Here is a 19,619-nt window from a genome sequence, read left to right as displayed (position 1 = left end):
AGGCCCAAATGCAAACCCGTCTCTAAAAACGTTCTTCACCAGAACTTTGGGGCAAAAATTGAGGCTCGGTTAGACTTGCAACTACCGATAACTTCCTGCATTGAAACACGGTTTCCACATTCCCGAATGCACCTTCAATCTCAGCATGTGGTTTTGTTGCAAAGAAAATAGAGAGTCATAAAATGTAGTTTCCTACAGCTTTATTTTTGAAGTATATTTACCTCACAACCTTTATTTTCTGCATACAAAAGATGTGACTTAAAATACTTTTTTTCTGTACAGATTAAAGCTACATTTTTGTAAAAAGGCTTGAAATATTATAAAACGTCTACAAAGAATCCTTCTAAGAACAAACAACCAAGTATGTTGGCCGTATTTCCATGTGATATACAACTAAATAAGAAAGTGAGGTTTTTATTTGAGTACGTGAAACATTCCAAACAAGTACTTTTGAAATGAGTAAATGTTTTTTGTTCTTCAATTTGATTTATTTACAGTCTGCTTTCTTTAAAAAAAGAATCCGTTAATGCTTTAAATGTACATTCTACTGTTTGAGCTGCACTACTGACCAAGAATGTTGAGAAAAAAAATATATAAAATATATATATAGGTCCCTCATAAACTCAGTCCCAACTAAGGCAGGGAAAACAGCCGAGCCAACAGGGTGCTCTCTCACTTTTGCAAGCAGCGTGACACCTCTATTTCGCCTTTGCTTGATTTTTAAGCAGCACTACCTCGTCTGTTCCATGCGCAGAGGCTGCAGGACTTACCTGAACGCTATGTCCCGCTCAGGTTCACATCCTTTGCTCCACAGCTCCCTATGTGCATACCCTGTCCACCCATGCATCACCCAGACGGGTCACTTGTAGTCCACCTTTCCTTCCCACCCACCCACTCGGTTTATCACCTGACACACCATCTCCTCTCCCCCGCCCCCTCATCCTCATCCCACCACTCCAACTTTTCCCAACTTGCTGCACGAAACGTAATTCTGCCTCTTCTTTCCTGAAACCACTACCCCAAGCGATGGTTAACTGACAGGGCTATGGGTGTGGGCTACAAGGGGATTTGTAAAATAAAATTGGCAATTTTTCTTAAAAAAACATACAAGGTTCAATTCTCAGGTTCAATTCCTCAGCGTGTGACGAAGTGATTAAGGTTTACAATGAACCTTGATAATGACTGGGCTGACCATAATGACAGGTCTGCATTCTCCTGCAGGAACCAGGCCAAAGGTGAGTTCCTGCTTCTCCCCCTACTCCCTTATTTCTACATAAATATCATTCGTATCAGACGGGGGGCAGATTTGAAGTTGGGCCAGGCTGACCAATAAATCTGAAGTTGTGAAGCAGGCCTGGGGCAAGAGAGGGAAAAATTACCACCTACCCACCAAGGCAATGACTGCCTCTCACTCCCCAGAAGGCAAATTCTTCTGAAGGGACAGGTGCAACGCTCACCCCACCTCTCAGGTACTTGAATAGAAATTTTGGGTTTTGATTTTTGATCCATTCCTCTCACATCTGGTTTTCCGACTCCATACCTTGAGATTCAGGGCTGCTAAAGTACGGGTTTTGGACCCCATGAAGAGCCTTGGTTCTCAAACCAGACGGCAAGAACAGGTTGCAAATATTACTCCCCGATCAGGTGAGGGGAATATGAGGCAGAGGAAGATTTTATCCCTGCTTACTTGACAAGCACACAAAGTTTCATTAGAATAAGCCTGATCTTCTTCTCAAATAGAAGATGAACTCTCTCATCATTTGTTTTTTTGCATCGGTCTAACTGAACAGGTCCAGTTATTTTCATTCCTGGGTTGTTATTGAAATACTGGCAAGTCATATTAAACGTACAGGCATTCCAATTGGATGCAATTGAACCACTGAACCCGTGTCTTCTTCAAGTTTCCCTTTTCTAACTAAATCAGCGCTGGAAAAACCTATTCCAACTGCACACCTGGAAGGGAGGGTGGGCAACACAGAGAAACAAATCCTCTTCAGTTGCTAACTGTTCTCCTCAGGTCTTTGCTGGTCCCAGGAACTGGAGATCATTTAACTTCAGGAATTGATGCTGCGTTGTTGCATTTCTTGATTATTTTTAAATGTTTTCTTGCAGTAATTACAAGGTGGGCAAGCAGTGCAAACATGGAATTGTCGGCTATTGAGGATCATCTGGGAATAGCTAGAAATTAAAGACTAACTCCAGGATACGTAGTGAGCAAGACAGAGTAAAATCCCAATGAACATTAAAAAAAAGACATTTTTCTCTCATATTTTTAACTGTGTTTTTACCTCAAGTGATGAGAAAAGGAGTGGCTGACAAACAACCAAATAATCAGAGAGTAGAAAGAGTTTCCTGATGAACGTCAGATACAGTGCACTCTCAGATTGGGAATGTGCTATGGTCAATAGCAGGAGAGTGGGAGGGGCTCTTTGGGAGGTCACATGCTGGAATACCTCTGACCAAGAGTGGGAACCTTTGACTTCACCATGAGTTGCATCTTATCCAACTAATATCTGAGGGGTTACACCTTTAGGTCAATGGATATAGTACAGAGATTGCATGGGATGGGGGGGGGGAGGTGAAGAGGGGCAAGAAACAAAACAAAAAAATTTACTCAAAAATTAAAACCTCTTCAAGTAATCACACCCACATTCTGTTAACATCTTGGACTGGCTGGTCCTACAATACTCTTCTCAGTCACAAAATGTGCAATCTCTTTTGACCCAAACTCCATCAGCAATGGCTGAAGGTTCTTTCTTCTACCTTCTATCTGAAGGAGGCTTGTAGATAGGAGTTGGTAAAACTGCAACCATTGATTGTTTTGAACAAGTGCAGCACTTCTCTTTCGCTGAGGTTGTTTCTGAGAGCCTGATACCTGTGATATGATGTTGACCCTTATGAAAATAGCCCGCGATGTAATTAGCATGAGAGAAAGACTGAAGAATTGGCAGTGAAACTGAACATTGGTTTTCAATGCTGGATCGTTCAAGAATGATCCTCCATTTCAAAAAAGATGAGGTGTCTGTAATCCTGTTGTTAATTGTAGTAAGTCATTAAAGTAGGACTTATAAAAAAAAAGACTGGAAATGCTAACTTTGTTCTTCCTTCCAAAGACACTTCCAGACTAGCTGAATTTTGCCTGCACTTTGTGCTTTTATTTTAGATTTAGGTGTTAACTGTTATAACATCAGCCACTGGGCTCAAGTGGACTGACTTAAAAAGACTTCAGAAATCTGAACTGAAGTGGCTGTCGTCAGAATTCAAGTTCCTGCCTGAGAAAAGATTGGTACAGCCCATTTCCAAGGCCCTACCAACGAGTGTGGGGCTCTGGCCCTGATTAAAGTGCCCAGAACAATTTTCTCTGATCAGTAAACTTGAGCCAAATCTTAAATCTTCAAAGACACAAATGATTCACTCTCACTGAGCATCTGCTTAATGCCTAGTTGATGAGCTAATTTTTAAACAGATAATTGATACTAAATCAGTCAATTTCTCTTATAGAGCAATTATCAACATGACCTTTCAACAGATTATATCCAATTAAAAAGTGTACATATTTTGACATTTCTCATTTTCCTTTTAAAAGAAAAAAAATTACTATTTAAATGAAATGGAAAATAATATGATGCAGGAGCTGTGCATTAAAGGAAACAGGAACCTGTGAACTGTTTGACACTGTGAGGCCTGGGGAATAAGTGAGTAACCGGAGGGGTGGTGGAGGGGTGGTGGGGGTGTCCTGATATAGGCCTGGACAATTTTAAACTGGGTGCTTGAGCAAGCTCTGCTTAGATTGGATTAGATTTTGGGGCAGAGTTTTGACACGCAATCTGCCCTGTCCATGACAAGCGAACAATTCTCGGAAGCATCTCTCAGGCGGAAGAACTCGATTACAAAAACAAACAGTATTCCTTTGAACCCTAAAACAGTTAAATAACATACAATTATATTCTTGGCAGCATCGCAATTTCCAATGGCAGTAAGTTTTAGGAAAGCTTATTCAGGATTAAAATACACAGCACGAGAGAAAGAAATTGTATTAAAAAAATCCCATGTTAATCACTTTATATATAATGAAATGATAGGATGACCCTACACTTGAGGCTTCAACGGTTCAGACAAGTTTTTATAGCTTTTGTGTTGCTTGAAACACAATTTCCTTCGGCTGCTGGGAAGGGGGCAGAGGTGTTACTAGTGCCAGTTATTCTGGAATGGTTACTAATTGCAGATGAAAGCCTTCAGGCCTTGCTGGGGTCTCAGAGAGACGGAACTTACTGTAACAGCCTAAGTTAATGTAGTGTGGAATACACCTTACTCAGGAAAGGCAGCGTCTGTGTCCTCCTGTCCAAGTTCTGCTGAGGTAATTTCCCGGGATCCTCATTGGCGGGTGGTGGCAATCCCAGCCAAACATCTGGCAAAACATGAAGTTACAAAGGTTCGGCCCGGAATCCCAGGCATTGGTCAAACCAGCAAGAGGCGAGTGAAAGTCCAGTACGCCAAAGGGGAAGAAAAGAGGGCTCTTAATGTTTGGTGACACATATACTTGAAGAGGACTGGAACATATAAACCGTAACAGGCTCCACAGTTTACCTGCTGATTCATAAACACGTGTGGTAAAGGCAGTGACTGTAGTGAGACAGAAATAAATTCAACACTTTCCTTCTCACCATTCTTTCTGAAAAGAAAAAATCAAAATCTTTCCTTTGAAATTCGGAACCAAGAGGTGACCTCCATTACAGATGCAGCCGAGGTGACTATAGAGTCGGCTCCGTGTTACTTCAAGATGACGAAAGGAGGTGCAGTAACAAAAATAATAATAGCCCGGGTCCTAATATCCTATAGAGACGTCTCTTTTTTTTTAATAAAAGGAACGAATGATGTACTTTATGCAAAAACTTGCATTTTGGTTGCTTGTTCAGTCATGTGCTGCATTTGAGCTTGATGTCCAATTATGGCCGGGCTGGGGGTAGAGTCTGACCAATCAGACATGGAATGTGGAGATGGACTGGACCACTGTTCGGGTGACTCTGGGGATGGTGTCAGGTAAGGGTGCTCATTCTTCAGGTGGAGGTAATGCTTGGGGGTGTTGTCGTGGCCTGTCGTGTAGCTGTGTTTGGAGGAGGGAGTCAGGTAGTCCTCGCTGTGCTGCTTGTAAAATGGTGGCACGTTGGCTTGCGGAGGCTGGGCTTCCTGAGCAGAAAGCGACGGGTTGCAATGGTCTGGCAATCGTGCCATCTCGCTCCTCAGCAAGCTCTGCTGAATGGAGTGGCTGGTGGTGGAAGGGGTGCACCTCTGCTGTGCCTGTGGGGCTTGAGAGATTGCCTGCTGCTCTACTGGGTTTGGGGGCTTGACTGGGCTCTGCTGGTTGATCATTTGGGGGCCATTCCCCATGGACATGTGGCTCTGCAGCACCAAGCCGTGCTGCAGAGCTTGACCCGGCTGGTGCATGTTAGCATGTGAGCCAGCGGTCTGCTGTACAACGCTGATGACGGAGTTGCACTGCGAGCTGGGAATCCTCGTTTGCCATTCAAAGGGTACCGAGGTGATAGGGCTCACCATGCCAACGTTAAGACCCAGGCCACCGGCATTAAGGAGGCAGTTGGGCTGGCCACTGACTTGTGACATTGAGAGATGAGGCTGCATGTGGTTCCTGGATAAAACGGCAGTGTTCTGAGCAGCATCTCCAAGATCACCAAGTCTGGCCAAGGAGACAGTGAAGGGACCTTCCAGAATACCATTCACTGGAGGGTTGGCAAGCACAGACAAGGATCCCGCAGGATGCAAGATCCCAGAGGATGTCATGACTGGAGACGTAGGGTTGGTAATGTAGGCACGCGGCGAATCCAGTGAGTCTACTGGAGACAATGTCACTGAACTTTCCATGAGGGACGCTTGGCAATCCAGACTCAATTTTTTGTTCCTTGTTTTCGGTTCCTTCGAGTCCTTGGTCAGGTTGCTATTATTCCCAGAACCTGAATTCTTGGAGCCGGGCCGCCTTGCTTTCTTTCCCTGGGGGGTTTGCTTTAAGTTAGCCATGTAACTGTTTGGTGGGCACATGAGGGGGGACATTGAATGGCTGCCCATGTGCCCACCTTGACCCTGAGGGCTCCGTACAGCGTTGTACTCATCCAGCAGCTGCACAATGTCGTGATGCATCCGCTCCTGTGCAATGTCCCGTGGCAATCGGTCCATGTGGTCTGTGATGTCCCGGTTGGCAAAGTGATCCAACAACATCTTAGCAGCTTCAAAGCTTCCCTCCCGTGCAGCTAGGAAGAGTGGCGTCTCCTCCTGAAAAATACAGTTTCCTCATCATTAGAAAAAATGTCAAAGAATCTCATCACTTCAAACCCAAGTTATAGAGTCATAGAGATGTACAGCACGGAAACAGGCCCTTCGGTCCAACCTGTTCACGCCGACCAGATATTCCAACCCAATCTAGTCCCATCTGCTAGCACCCGGCCCATATCCCTCCAAACCCTTCCTATTATAAAGCCATCCAGATGCCTCTTAAATGTTGCAATTGTATCAGCTTCCACCACTTCCTCTGGTAGCTCATTCCATACCCATGCTATTCTCTGTTTGAAAAAGTTACCCCGTAGGTCTCTTTTATATCTTTCCCCTCTCACCCTAAACCTATGCCCTCTAGGAGCTTGTCCATAACAACTGAAACCAGAGCTAAAGGGTTCAAAGGTGTGGGCAGGAACGATACACTAGTCAAGGTTCCCTTGACTGCAGAGCATTAAGGAGTATTCAAATTACTAGAGAAATTGATAGGATAGAGAAAAAGCATTTGCACTGTCAGAATGTTTCAGAACAAGGGACTCATGTCAGAAAGTTCTCCTTCACAGGAAGTCGTTTCTCTGAGAAACTGGTGAGGCTATTAAAATATCCATAATCACAATTGCCAGATTTTTTTAAAGCAATGTAGACAGAACCGGAGCTGATGCAATGGATTAAGATACACATTGGCTGCAAGTTAACAAAATAGTGGACAGGTTCAAGGTGTTCCTACCCTCCTAAGGAGCAACACAATGAGAAATAGCTGTGTAGTGATCTTGGGGCTGGACTAGACAGGTTGCCATCAAACCATGGAAGATGGTGAAACTGAATTTGGGGAAAGCTGGCTATTAGGTGCCTGGCTCCAGGATAAACATTGTACTTTTGACTGTTGGCTGGTAATGAAAAAGTGAAGAGACCTCGCCATTTTATTAATGTTGTTGAGGGACAGGAAGGGATTCTGCCAATCCCAAGTCTCTCAGCGGTAATCAAGCAGATTAACGCTGCATTAGTTGGTCACTTGAGAAGATCCATCACAGCCTGGTCAATAAATACTTCGTTAACTTCACCCACATCTCACAGTCAAACTTGAAGAATTACCAGCTCAGTTTACTGCCCACAATTTCTACATGAGCTTCATGATAATCAAGGGGAAGAATAAAAGCCTTGCTAACAGAAAATAAATAAAAATCTCAGGGTCAGCATTGGGCCAATGGCTCGGGCAGTTGGGTCAATAGTTGCACTGGTTGAGGCTGGGACTTGGTAACATGCCTATTGTGTCTGTTTGGCAGGAAGTGCAGTGTTTGGAACTGGATTTTGACTCATGATTGAGTTGGACAATCATATAAATACTTCATCAAAGAAAAGTAGAATTCCGAGAATTCAATTTCAAACTATCCATCAGTGCAGCCAGGATTCAAGCACTGACAGAGTATCTCTGATACTGTGGAGAAGTAACAGATTGTTTTCCTTACCTTACTGTCCTGCATATCCTTGTTGGCTCCGTTCTTCAGCAAGACCAGAGTAGCATCAACATTGTTCACTGCTGCAGCCCAGTGCAAGGCAGATTTACCTAAATATCCATATTAAACAGAACAGTTACTTACAATAGCCCAGTCCTTTGCTGCAGATTAGAATGTAAGTAAAGGTCAGACAGTTTTTTTTCCCCCAGTAGAAGCAACCAACTTTGTGGGAGGGCACGTGACAACACCAGAAATGAGGGGGATGGAATACTCTCCAGGCTAGTCTCCCAGCTACCTCCCTCCATAAATGGGAGGTCATTCAAAATTCTGCTGTTCACATGCTAACTTATTCACCCATTCACCCATCATCATCCCCGCATTTGCTGGACTATACTGCTGTCAGTCCAACAAAGTCTCCACTTTAAAATTCTCCTATGTATGTTCAAACTTTTCCACAGTTAGGCTCTTCCTTATTGTGGTAATCTTCAAAGCCCAATAACCTTCGAGACCTCTGCATTCGTCCAACTTTGATCCCTTGCACGTTGCAGATTTGCCTCACTCCTTTACTGGCAGCCGTACTTTCAGGTCATAAGGCCTGGAATTCCCCTCTGCCTCTCACTTTGGCAAATGCAACCAGTGAACCAAGCTTTGGGTCACAGGTCTGAATATCTCCTTATGATGCTTAGCGGTAAAATCTATGTGATAATCACTCCTGAAAAGCTGTGCGGGACCTTCATTCTCCCATTTAATGTACCATTATACAACAAGTTACAGTTCACATAGCTCAACATCTGACCCAGTGACCTTGGATTCTAGCTTGAATAGGTGCCTTGGGGTACAGCCCTGATGGTTTCAAACATACCGATCTCATCGACAGCATTGACATCAGCATGACAGGCTATTAGTTCCTCCACCATTCCCTCCACTGCAAGACGGGCAGCAAGAATCAGAGCAGTGGAACCATCCGCCATTCGTGCATCCAGGTCGGTGACTCTATTTCTTATTAGTATCTGGTGGAGAGGGAACAAGACGGAGCTCACTTTGGTACGGCTGCAAAATTCAAACTTTCTAACTCAGTAATTGCAGCAACAACTTTGAACAGAAAATCCCCTCAGCTCTGAGTGACATATTTACAAGGATTCTCACAAACTGGTTTCACCACAGAGCTGGGGAGACAAAGGTGGTTTTCAAGCTGAAATTTAAACAGGGGATTCAGTTGTTGAACAACAAATACCAAAGGATTTTGCACAGACTGGAAAAGCCTGTTGAGATGACCACACTGTGGCCTCCCCAGTTTGTAAATCTATTCTATGGCAACATCAATCAGCTGGAAATCTTTTGGGCAGACACATGCAGCACACGGCATAACTTTAGTGCAGTTCTTTGGGAGCTGGAACATGGGAGATACAGTATTTGGATAAGGAAAACTTTCTCTTAATGTTTTATCATTATTTTTTGCTTTGAGTTACAGTTATGATGTTCTGGTTCATCCACATGTTGTTAGGTATTCAAATAATCCCAAAACTTCCATATTCAGGAAGGACTTGCTCCCAACCATTCCAGACTATGTACTGTATGGAATAGTGGACATTGGGGAGAAAATTATAGTTAGAAATATACTGAAAGTTTTGATTAATTGAATAATTGTGAGGCTGTGAAAGAGAGTCTAGGGGCTGATTGGCCACCTCCAGTTCCCATGATTAACTATAATATAGAATATAGAACTTAGAACGTTACAGCGCAGTACAGGCCCTTCGGCCCTCGACATTGCACTGACCTGTGAAATTAATCTGATGCCCATCTAACCTACACCATTCCATTATTATCCATGTGTTTATCCAATGACCACTTAAATGCCCTTAATGTCGGCAGGTCTACTACTGTAGCAGGCAGTCCGTTCCACACCCCTACCACGCTCTGAGTGAAGAAAGTACCTCGACATCTGTCCTAAATCTAACACCCCTCAATTTAAAGCCTTCACCATCCAAGGAAAAAGGCTCTCACTGTTCACCCTATCTAACCCTCTGATTATCTTATACATCTCGATTAAATCACCTCTCAACCTTCTTCTCTCCAACGAAAACAGCCTCAGTTCCCTCAGCCTTTCCTCGTAAGATCTTCCTTCCATACCAGGCAACATCCTAGTAAATCTACTCTGAATCCCTTCTGAAGCTTCCACATCCTTCCAAAAATGCGTTGGCAGAACTGTGTGCAATACCCCAGGTGCGGCCTGACTAGGGTCTTGTACAGCTGAAGCATGATCTCATGGCTCTGAAACTCAATCCCTCTACCAATAAACGCCAACACACCATATGCCTTCTTCACAACCCTATCAACCTGGGTGGAAGATTTCAGGGATTTATGCACCAGGACACGCAAATCTCTCTGTTCATCTAAACTGCCAAGAATTTTACCATTAGCTCAGTACTCTGCATTCCTGTTACTTCTTCCGAAGTGAACTACCTCACACTTTTCTGCATTAAACTCCATTTGCCACTTCTCAGCCCAGCTCTGCATCTTACCTATGTCCCTCTGCAACCCACAACATCCTTCAGCACTATCCACAACTCTGCCTACCTTAGTGTCATCCACAAATGTACTAACTCATCCTTCTACACCCACATCCAGATCATTTATAAAAATGACAAACAGCAGTGGCCCTAAAACAGATTCTTGCAGTGCACCACTGGTAACTGAACTCAAGGATGAACATTTCCCATCAAACACCACCTTCTGTCTTCTTTCAGCTAGCCAATTTCTGATCCAAACTGCTAAATCACCTTCAATCTCGAAACTCTGTATTTTGCGCAATAGCCTACCATGTGGAACCTTATCAAACACCTTACTGAAGTCCATATACACCACATCAACCGCTTTACCTTCATCCACCTGAACTCAATAAGGTTTGTAAGGCACGACCTACCCTTCACAAAACTGTGTTGACTATCCCTAATCAAATTATTCCTTTCCAGATGATTATAAATCCTATCTCTTATAACCTTTCTCAACACCTTACCCACAACCGGAGTAAGGCTCACTGGCCTATAATTCCCAGGGTTGTCCTGACTCCCCTTCTTAAACAAGGGAATAATACATGCTATTGTCCAGTCTTCTGGCACTACTCTTGTCAACAATGATGACGTAAAGATCAAAGCCAAAGGCTCGACATTTCCTCCCTGGCTTCCCAGAGAATCTGAGGATAAGTCCCATCTTGCCCTGGGGTTTTATGTATTTTCAGATCTTCCAAAATTGTTAAAACCTCCTCTTGGTCAGCCGCAATCCCATCTAATTCTGTAGCCTGTATCTCTGTATTCTCACTAATATTGCCCTTTTCCAATGTGAATACTGATGAAAAGTATTCATTAAGCGCTTCCCCTATGTCCTCAGATTCCACACACAACTTCCCACTACTGTCTTTGACTGACCCTAATCTTACTCTAGTCATTCTTTTATTCCTGATGTACTTACAGAAGGCCTTAGGGTTCTCCTTGATCCTATCAGCCAACAACTTCTCATTTCCCCTCCTGGCTCTTCTTAGTTCTCTCTTTAGACCTTTTCTGGCTAACTTATAACTCTCAAGCCCCCTAACTGAGCCTTCGTGTCTCATCCTCACATAAGTCTTCTTCTTTCTCTTGACAAGAGCTTCAACTTCTTTAGTAAACCATGGCTCCCTCTCTTGACAATTTCCTCCCTGCCCGATAGGCATATACTTATCAAGGACCCGCAGTAGACGTCCCTTGAATAAGCTCCACATTTCAGGTGTGTCCATCCCCTGCAGTTTCCTTGCCCATCCTATGCATCCTAAATCTTGCCTAATCACGTCATAATTGACTTTCCCCCAATTATGCCCCTTTCTCTGTGGTATATACCTATCCCTGTCCATTGCTATTGTAACTGAATTATGGCCACTATCGCCAAAGTGCTCACCTACCTCCAAATCCAACACCTGGCCTGTTTTGTTACCTAGTATCAAATCCAATATGGCATCGCCCCTTATTGACCTGTCAGAAAACCCTCCTGTAAACACTGAACAAAAACTGACCCATCTAAACTACTTGAACTATAGTATTCCCAGTCAATGTTGGGGAAGTTGAAGTCCCCCATAACAACTACCCTGTTACTCTCGCTCTTATCGAGAATCATCTTTGATATCCTTTCCTCTACATCCCTGGAACAATTCGGGGTCCTATAGAAAACTCCCAACAGGGTGACCTCTCCTTTCCTGTTTCTAACCACAGCCCAAACTACCACAGTGGATGAGTCCTCAAACGTTATCCCAGCTGCTGTAGTACTACCCTTGATTAACAATGCCACCACCCCCTCTTCTTTTACCATCTTCTCTGTTCTTGCTGAAACACCTAAATCCCAGAATCTACAAAAACCATTCCTATCCCTCCTCTAGCCAAGTCTCTGAAATGGCCTCAGCATCGAAATCCCAGGTACCATCCCATGCTGCAAGTTCGCCCACCTTATTCCGGATGCCCCTGGCATTGAAGTACACATATTTCAAACCAACATCCTGATTGCTGGTGCCCCCCTTGGTGACCTTGTAAACCTATCCCTGACCTTACTAACCTCAATCTCCTGTACACTGCGAGGGAATTATGGGTAAAGCTAATCAGGGCTTTTTCAGATAAAAGATTCTTCGCTGTGTATCATTCACTGGGTAATATGTGCAGTGTCATGTTTACAAACATTGTGCTGTCTGCAAGTGACTAGTGCAATGACTGCCAGCATGCTGTACCTCATCAGTGGTGCTGAGAGGAGTCATTACAGATAATGCATTGGAAAACATCTGAATCAGGAGCACAGCCTGTAGCTACAGAGTAATAATGAACACCAGTGTGTTGTTTTCAGATGCATGAGTCAATGTCACAACTGTTGACTTGAGCAGAGACAATGTATTAGATCAAAGTAGCCAATTCACCTCCTTAAATGTTCACTCCATTCGCAAATGATGCACAGTGGAACATGTCTGTATCACATACATGATGCACCACAGCAACCACTGATAAACCTCCTTCAATAACATCTTCCAAACCCATGACAGCAGATGCACAGAAGCTGCATCCTCTGCAAATTCCCCTCTAAGCCACTCACGATGCTGACTTGGAAATCCACCGCCATTCCTTCACAGTTGCTGGGTTAACATCCTGGAACTCCCAGCTAGGAATGCCATGAGTTTCCCCATACCTCAAGGACTGCAGGAGTTCAGGTGGAAGCTCACCATTACCTTCTCCAGTGCATTACACTGGGGCAATAAATGTTGGCTTAGCCAGTGAAGTCCATATCCTGTAAAAAGAAGCTGCTAAGTGCATTTCAATGGCTTTACCTGGAAGACTCCTTGAGCATCAGCGGCGACTGCAGCGTGGAGAGGTGTGCGCCCAGTGTTGTCCTGAGCATTGGCATCAGCACCTGCATCCAGGAGTCGCTTGGCAGCATCTGCCCTTGCATAACGGGCAGCCAAGTGAAGGGCAGTCTCTCCGGTTCGGTCTGTCTGTGCACAGAGGTTGGCTCCCTGATAGATGAGGTCTGAGATGATGTTGGCAGATGAGTCCTCTTGCTCCTCTTCCTCAGTCAGGCCTGTGTCCAGTCCTCCCCCACAGTAAGAGGCCAGCATCAGTGGAGTGAAACCATCTAAAACACAGGGATTGGATTTTCAGCTTCCCCGTTTCAGCACTTCATTCTTGAAGAGATCTGACATTTACTATAAAACGTGATGTCCCAGGTAACTCCAGGTTACACAGCATTACACAGCGCAGAAATAGCCCATTTGGCCCCAACCGGTTCATGCTGACTGTGCTCCACATAGCCTTCTTCCACCCAACATCTAAAACCTGTTTACATATCCTTCTCTTCCTTTCTCTCTCAAATACAACTGGCATTGGGTGTTGCTGGAAAATTGCTGTCAAAACCTTTGTGTCTTGCACTTATCAGGCCAGATGCAAGAATATCAGTTTCAAGGGAAGCAATAACTGATACTAGCGGAGAAGGAAATGCTAAAATGGCTGACAGGTCGGCTCAGATTGGTCAAGATGGAGAATGCCAGGGAGAATAATTAGCATCTCTTAAGAGATTTCTTTGCTCTTTACCTTAACAACTCCATATTAATTCCCACATTCTAATTTCTCTTTGAGCAAACAGGTTCTTTATTGTTATTAAACTTCAAGGGTATAATTCCTGATTGAGACAGAGTTGCTGATCTCACCCTGCTAGCCACACTCTGTGCACAGCATAAAGAAAAAGAAGGGAATGCCACTTGTATTGCTCTTAAATCAACACGTGATGACCTATAGCTCCTGAGATCCCCATATTCTTCTTGAACTCACTGCTCCACATCAGACTATGTCAAACACACAACTCCTCACTGTGTGCTGCATGTCAGTCTCTTGGTGTCACATGCCATTTCTAACCATAGAGCCAAGTAGAAAACTGAGGTAATTGATCAGTTCTGCTATGTAACCAGGTCAAGCCAAAAAGGAAAGTGAGAAACCTTGGCTCTATATGGTTTACTGGTGTAGCATACAACATATTTCATCAGCACAATGCTGGGAAGCTCCTTTCTAGCTGAGTAAGCCTGATCTTGGCTACCTGCCGTTCTTAATCCATTAGAACATGTACCTGGACCGCGCACATTCACATCCATGCAATCAGTATCAAACTCTCCCTGTGGCGGGGTTAGGGCCATGGAAGGTGGCATCCGGATGTCTGCTGCTGCTAGGTGGTGCTGTGTCCATTGGCGACAATCAACAGCATCTTCGTTGTCGGACAGTAAGGTAGGCTCCTCCACCTGAGGAATGTGTTAGAGTTGCGGGTTAATAGAGGTGTACAGGAGCTCCATTCTTGGACTCAAGTTGAATGTGACACTGAAAGCCATTTATAACCCAAATACTGCACCTTTGTCCGCACTGAGCAAACACCCTGGCTCTGGGCACTGCCAAAAACATTGAGGCAAGGTGAAGTACTACATATAAAAATACAGGAGACATATAGGCAGAATGGAGGGACTAGCCTCATGGTATTATCGCTGGACTATTAATCCTATTAATATTCGAGGGATTTGGGTTCAAATCCTGATATAGTGGGATTCAAATTCAATTAAATAAATTAAGAATCTAATGCTAAACATGAAACTGCTGTTGATTGTCAGGAAAAACTCAGCTGGATCATTGCGTACAGGAGTTGGAGGTGTCATGTTGCAGCTGTACAGGACATTGGTTAGGCCACTTTTGGAATATTGCGTGCAATTCTGGTCTCCTTCCTATCGGAAAGATGTGAAACTCGAAAGGGTTCAGAAAAGATTTACAAGGATGTTGCCAGGGTTGGAGGATTTGAGCTATAGGGAAAGGCTGAACAGGCTGGGGCTGTTTTCCCTGGAGCGTCGGAGGCTGAGGGCTGACCTTATAGACGTTTACAAAATTATGAGGGGCATGGATAGGGTAAAAAGACAAAGTCTTTTCTCTGGGGTGGGGGAGTCCAGAACTAGAGGGCATAGGTTTGGGGTGAGAGGGGAAAGATATAAAAGAGACCTAAGGGGAAATTTTTTCACGCAGAGGGTGGTAAGTGTATGGAATGAACTGCCAGAGGATGTGGTGGAGGCTGGTACAACTGCAACATTTAAGAGGCTTTTGGATGGGTATTAGGAATAGGAAGGGTTTGGAGGGATATGGGCCGGGTGTTGGCAGGTGGAACTAGATTGGGTTAGGATATCTGGTCGGCATGGACGGGTTGGACCGAAGGGTCTATTTCCATGCTGTACATCTCTATGACTCTATGAATGTATGACCAAGTGTCCTTTAGGAAAGGGTCGAAGAGTGTGGGGCTGGAAAAGCACAACCGGTCAGGCAGCATCCGAGCAGCAGGAGAATCGACGTTTTGGGCATGAGCTCTTCATCAGGACTCTCCTGCTCCTTGGATGCTGCCTGACCGGCTGTGCTTTGGCAGCACCATACTCTTTGACTCTGGTCTCCAGCATCTGCAGACTCACTTTCTCCTTTCGTGAAGGAATCTGCTGTCTTTACCTGGTCGATATGTGACTCCAGACCCACAGCAATGTTGTTGACTCTGGGCAAGTAGGGATGGGGTAATAAATGGTGGGAATGTCCAGCAATGCCGACATCCTGTGAATGGATTTAAAAAAAAAATACAATGTCTGATAGCCTCCCCACTGTCCAGTGCTGTACTGGCATCGCAAGCAGCTATAGGGCATTAAGCCCAATGAGTATGCTCTGCCATTCATTCAGTTCAGGGCTTGTGTGAACCCCACTTAGATGGACTAGTGACCCCAGCTCCTCACCTTAGCTGCCACTGTGTCACCTTAGTTCAGCTTCTGTTACCAAAACAAGAAGCTACATAGACAGAAAGGGTGTGGCTCTCACTCAGGATAAAACAGAAATCCAGGAGTAATGTCAGTCAATTCTCTCATGTCTCCCAAGAACATAGTCATAGACCATGCAACAGAACAAAGAATGAGTCCAAAGCTGGAAGAACTGAGAAAGATTGAATTATGATGAAAGAATAATGGGTTAAATAATGAAAAAAAAATGTGTTGGGGTTCAAATGTCCATGTGCCTTTGGTAATCATGGCAGACTGAGACACAGAAGTATTTCTGAGATCAGAGAGGTACAAGCATAAAGAGAGCAGCTGAAAGATTCCAAACTATTTTCAGTTGAAGTACCAATCATTCCTAGACATTTTAATTGCTCTATTCAGGTATGTTATAAAACACATGTGGAGCAGATGGGACTCAAACCCGGGTCTTCTGGCTTAGAGATGGGGACACTACTACTGTACTAAAAGAACCCTCCTAGACCAGTTAAAGAAGATTCCTATAAACAATGTATTTGCTCCATTCACATCTGCATGTTTGGGATCTATGTAATAACCAGGGCAACACAATGGCTCAGTGGTTAGCATTGCTGCCACACATGCCAGGGACCCAGGTTCAATTCCACCCTCGGACAACTCTGTGGAGTTTGCACACTTGCCCTTTGTCTGCGTGGGTTTCCTCCAGGTCCTGTGGTTTCTGCCTGTGGCCCAAAGATGTGTGGGTTAGGTGAATTGGCCTTGTGCTAAATTGCCTATAGTGTCCATGGATGTGTAGTTTAGGGTGATTGGTCTTGCTAAATTGCCCATAGTGTCTATGGATGTGCAGGTTAGGTGGATTGGCCATGTTAAATTGCTCATAGTGTCCATGGATGCTCAGGTTAGGTGGGTTAGCCATGGGAAATGGCAAGTAACATCACTGGACAAGATAATCTTCGATAAGACAGAATCTATTCAATTGCATTACTGTTACTAAAATCCCTATCAACATTCAAGTGAGGGTGGGGAGCTACCACTGATCAGAAGTAGAACTGGACCAGCGATATAAATACTGTGACTACAATGGAAGATCAGAGACAAGAATGAGTCAGCCCAAGAGCATCAGATACATGGGAACACCACCACCTGCAAGTTTCCCTCCAAGTCACTCACCATCCTGGAAATATATTGCCATTCCTTCAGCGGTGCTGAATCAAAATCTGGAATCCCGTCCATACGGGCATTGGGGGTCAAACCTACAGTTTATAGTCTGCAGTGGTTCAAGAAGGCAGGCTCACCACCACCTTCCCAAGGACAACTAAGGAATGCTGATGCATGCTGGCCCAGCCAGCGACATGTTGTCTCACCAGTCTAAGCTGACAGGGATGATTAAATTCAGCAAACCGGTCACACTGATCACTGTTCAATTGAATACATCCTGTATAAAGCTGTGGTGCGCTACAGGAGTGAACAACGTTCCTGTGATTGCTAACTCACAAAGTATAAGCAAACGGAGACACTCCTTACCTTAAGTCGTTTTGCCTCGGGGCACTCTGTATCCAGCCACTGTTCAGTCTGGAGGTCCCTTTCACTGATCAGACCCTCCTCCACCATGGATTTGGAGATGTGCCTGGTGAGAAAGATACAGATCAGCTACACAACTACTCCACGAAAGCTGGAGGCCCACGGTCCAAGTCCCACCTACTCCAGAGGTGTGCACACTATCTCTCAACAGATTGATTAGAAAACATGTAACCCGGGAAACTAGAGCTCTTGTGCTGCAGTGGTAGTGGCCCCACCTCAGAATTAGGAAATCTCGGTTCAAATCCCATGGTGTGGAATGCCATCTTTGAGCAGGGTTATTAGAAAATATCTACCCTGGGGAACTACTGCAGAAATGGCAGGCTTGACATCAAGGGTAATTACTCTCAGCTCCCCTATGATCTTACTCCTCCCTGTGTTCATTATACATAGAAATTGAGACTTAACATAATGTCAACTCTGACCTGATATTTTTATGAACTTAAAATTGTGAACTTTTGATCTTAATATCTAAACCTCACGTATGAGACCATCTCAGCCCCGACACTCAAAACACAAACTTAGGCAACACGGATTCCCTAACAGGTGTAGGTAGAGTCAGCTGGAAGCTTCTGAATAGCACCCTCCCCTAGTCTATCCCAGTAACCCCACAGTTAGTAGCCAATTCACTTAACCCGTGCATGTTTGGACTGTGGGAGGAGACCAGAGCAACTGGCAGAAACCCCTGCAGAGACTGGGAGATTGTGCAAACTCTACACAGACAGTTATCTGAGTATGGAATCGAGCCTGGGTCTCTGGCACTGTGAGGCAGCAGTACCAGCCACCATGCCGCCCCCCATTGCTCTCCACAAGATGTTGCAGTATTTCACTTTATCATCTTCACTTTGCACCTCTGGCCCTTTACCTGCAAGTCTCTGGAAGTAAAATAAGAATGTCTGGCTCAATCACAGTAACACCCTCTGTGGTCACTTGGAGAAGTCGCACTAGCTAACAATCAACTCTATCATCCTTACTTCATCCCCAGTGCGTCCTGCCCCACGGGCTCACGCCTGTTCTTGTTGCTGCTGTCCTTCTTAAGGGTGAAGCCCTCTGGGAACCACAGCAAGCTCTGCTCCCTCTTACGTCTTGCCACCAGCACGCCGAGGATCAGAATGACGGTGAGAATCACAGCCGCAACAATCATTAATGGCAGCAGGTTCATGGGAGGTGGTGGTGGTGACAGGTGCTCACCTGGGATGGGGAAAGTAGAAACACAAAAGAGAGTCAGAGAGAAGGATGTAAAGCAAAATATTCATCACAGTACCAAGTTGGGGTAAAGGAGAGGGGGGGTGAAAGGAGTCAAAATTGAGAGGGCCGCTTAGCTCAATGCTTCCGATGATGCTACAAAGTGTCATTGTAAGGAGGCCAGTGATTTATGATGGCAGATTGCACTGATTAAACAGGAGTACATGCTGTCAACATCAGAGACAGGGCAATGCCATTAAAAATGGCCTTGGGGATCCATCTGAGCATGTACAGTCACTAGGTCATGAAACAAGCCCCTGTGCTCTCACTGAGAGGGTCACAGTAGAATAAGGGTTGGGAAGCAGTGGGCCGTGGGCATAATAACTTTGACCATCACTTACACCACTCCACAAGTTCTGGAGTTCTCAGCAGCTCCGGTGTTCGTTTTGCTGAACCAGCTCATTATCCTGGCTGTCTGCTGGTGGAGCACCATTGGGACTATCACTGTCACTTAGACTGTTACAGAACAGAGTCAGTGGGCTCAATATTTTTGGTGTAACTGATAGTAACCCTGGCTGTTTAAACAGTTGTTGAATAGTGGTGAGAAAGCATCATTCCAACGTGTGCAAGTACAGGTGGTGCTCCATCTCATGGTGGCATTGGCCACATACGTTCACTCCTTAATAAAGTTATCATCCCTCTGCTTTCTTAACATGTAAACTCTGAAGACACTTAAAATTATGACTTTTAAACAAAGGTCTCACTTCCCTATTCCAGTGAGCGGCAGAGGCTCGATAATTCTATAAATTCAA

At 44.7% G+C, this 19,619-nt stretch overlaps 1 protein-coding gene across 3 annotated transcripts in view; it reads right to left on the bottom strand.

The window, feature by feature from the left end:
- Positions 1-183: 183 nt before the first annotated feature.
- The window catches only part of notch3 (notch receptor 3), a 292,195-nt gene continuing 272,759 nt past the window's right edge, over positions 184-19,619 (bottom strand). For all 3 annotated transcript variants that reach the window (XM_087983126.1, XM_087983127.1, XM_043694935.2), the window contains 7 exons: positions 18,597-18,813; positions 17,569-17,671; positions 14,358-14,526; positions 13,069-13,373; positions 8,599-8,746; positions 7,749-7,846; positions 184-6,285 (listed from right to left, as the gene is read on the bottom strand). In XM_087983126.1, the coding sequence (XP_087839252.1) occupies positions 4,882-6,285; positions 7,749-7,846; positions 8,599-8,746; positions 13,069-13,373; positions 14,358-14,526; positions 17,569-17,671; positions 18,597-18,813 (2,444 nt within the window). In that variant the 3' untranslated portion in view covers positions 184-4,881. The remainder of the gene's footprint in view (positions 6,286-7,748; positions 7,847-8,598; positions 8,747-13,068; positions 13,374-14,357; positions 14,527-17,568; positions 17,672-18,596; positions 18,814-19,619) is intronic.

The sequence above is a fragment of the Chiloscyllium plagiosum genome, unplaced genomic scaffold, assembly GCF_037043375.1.
Source record: "Chiloscyllium plagiosum isolate Xiang-an unplaced genomic scaffold, Cpla_swu_hap1 HiC_scaffold_45, whole genome shotgun sequence".
Lineage (NCBI taxonomy): Eukaryota > Metazoa > Chordata > Chondrichthyes > Orectolobiformes > Hemiscylliidae > Chiloscyllium > Chiloscyllium plagiosum.
The sequence above is the reverse complement of the archived record's forward strand: the minus strand, read 5'-3'. Positions and strand labels throughout refer to the sequence as shown.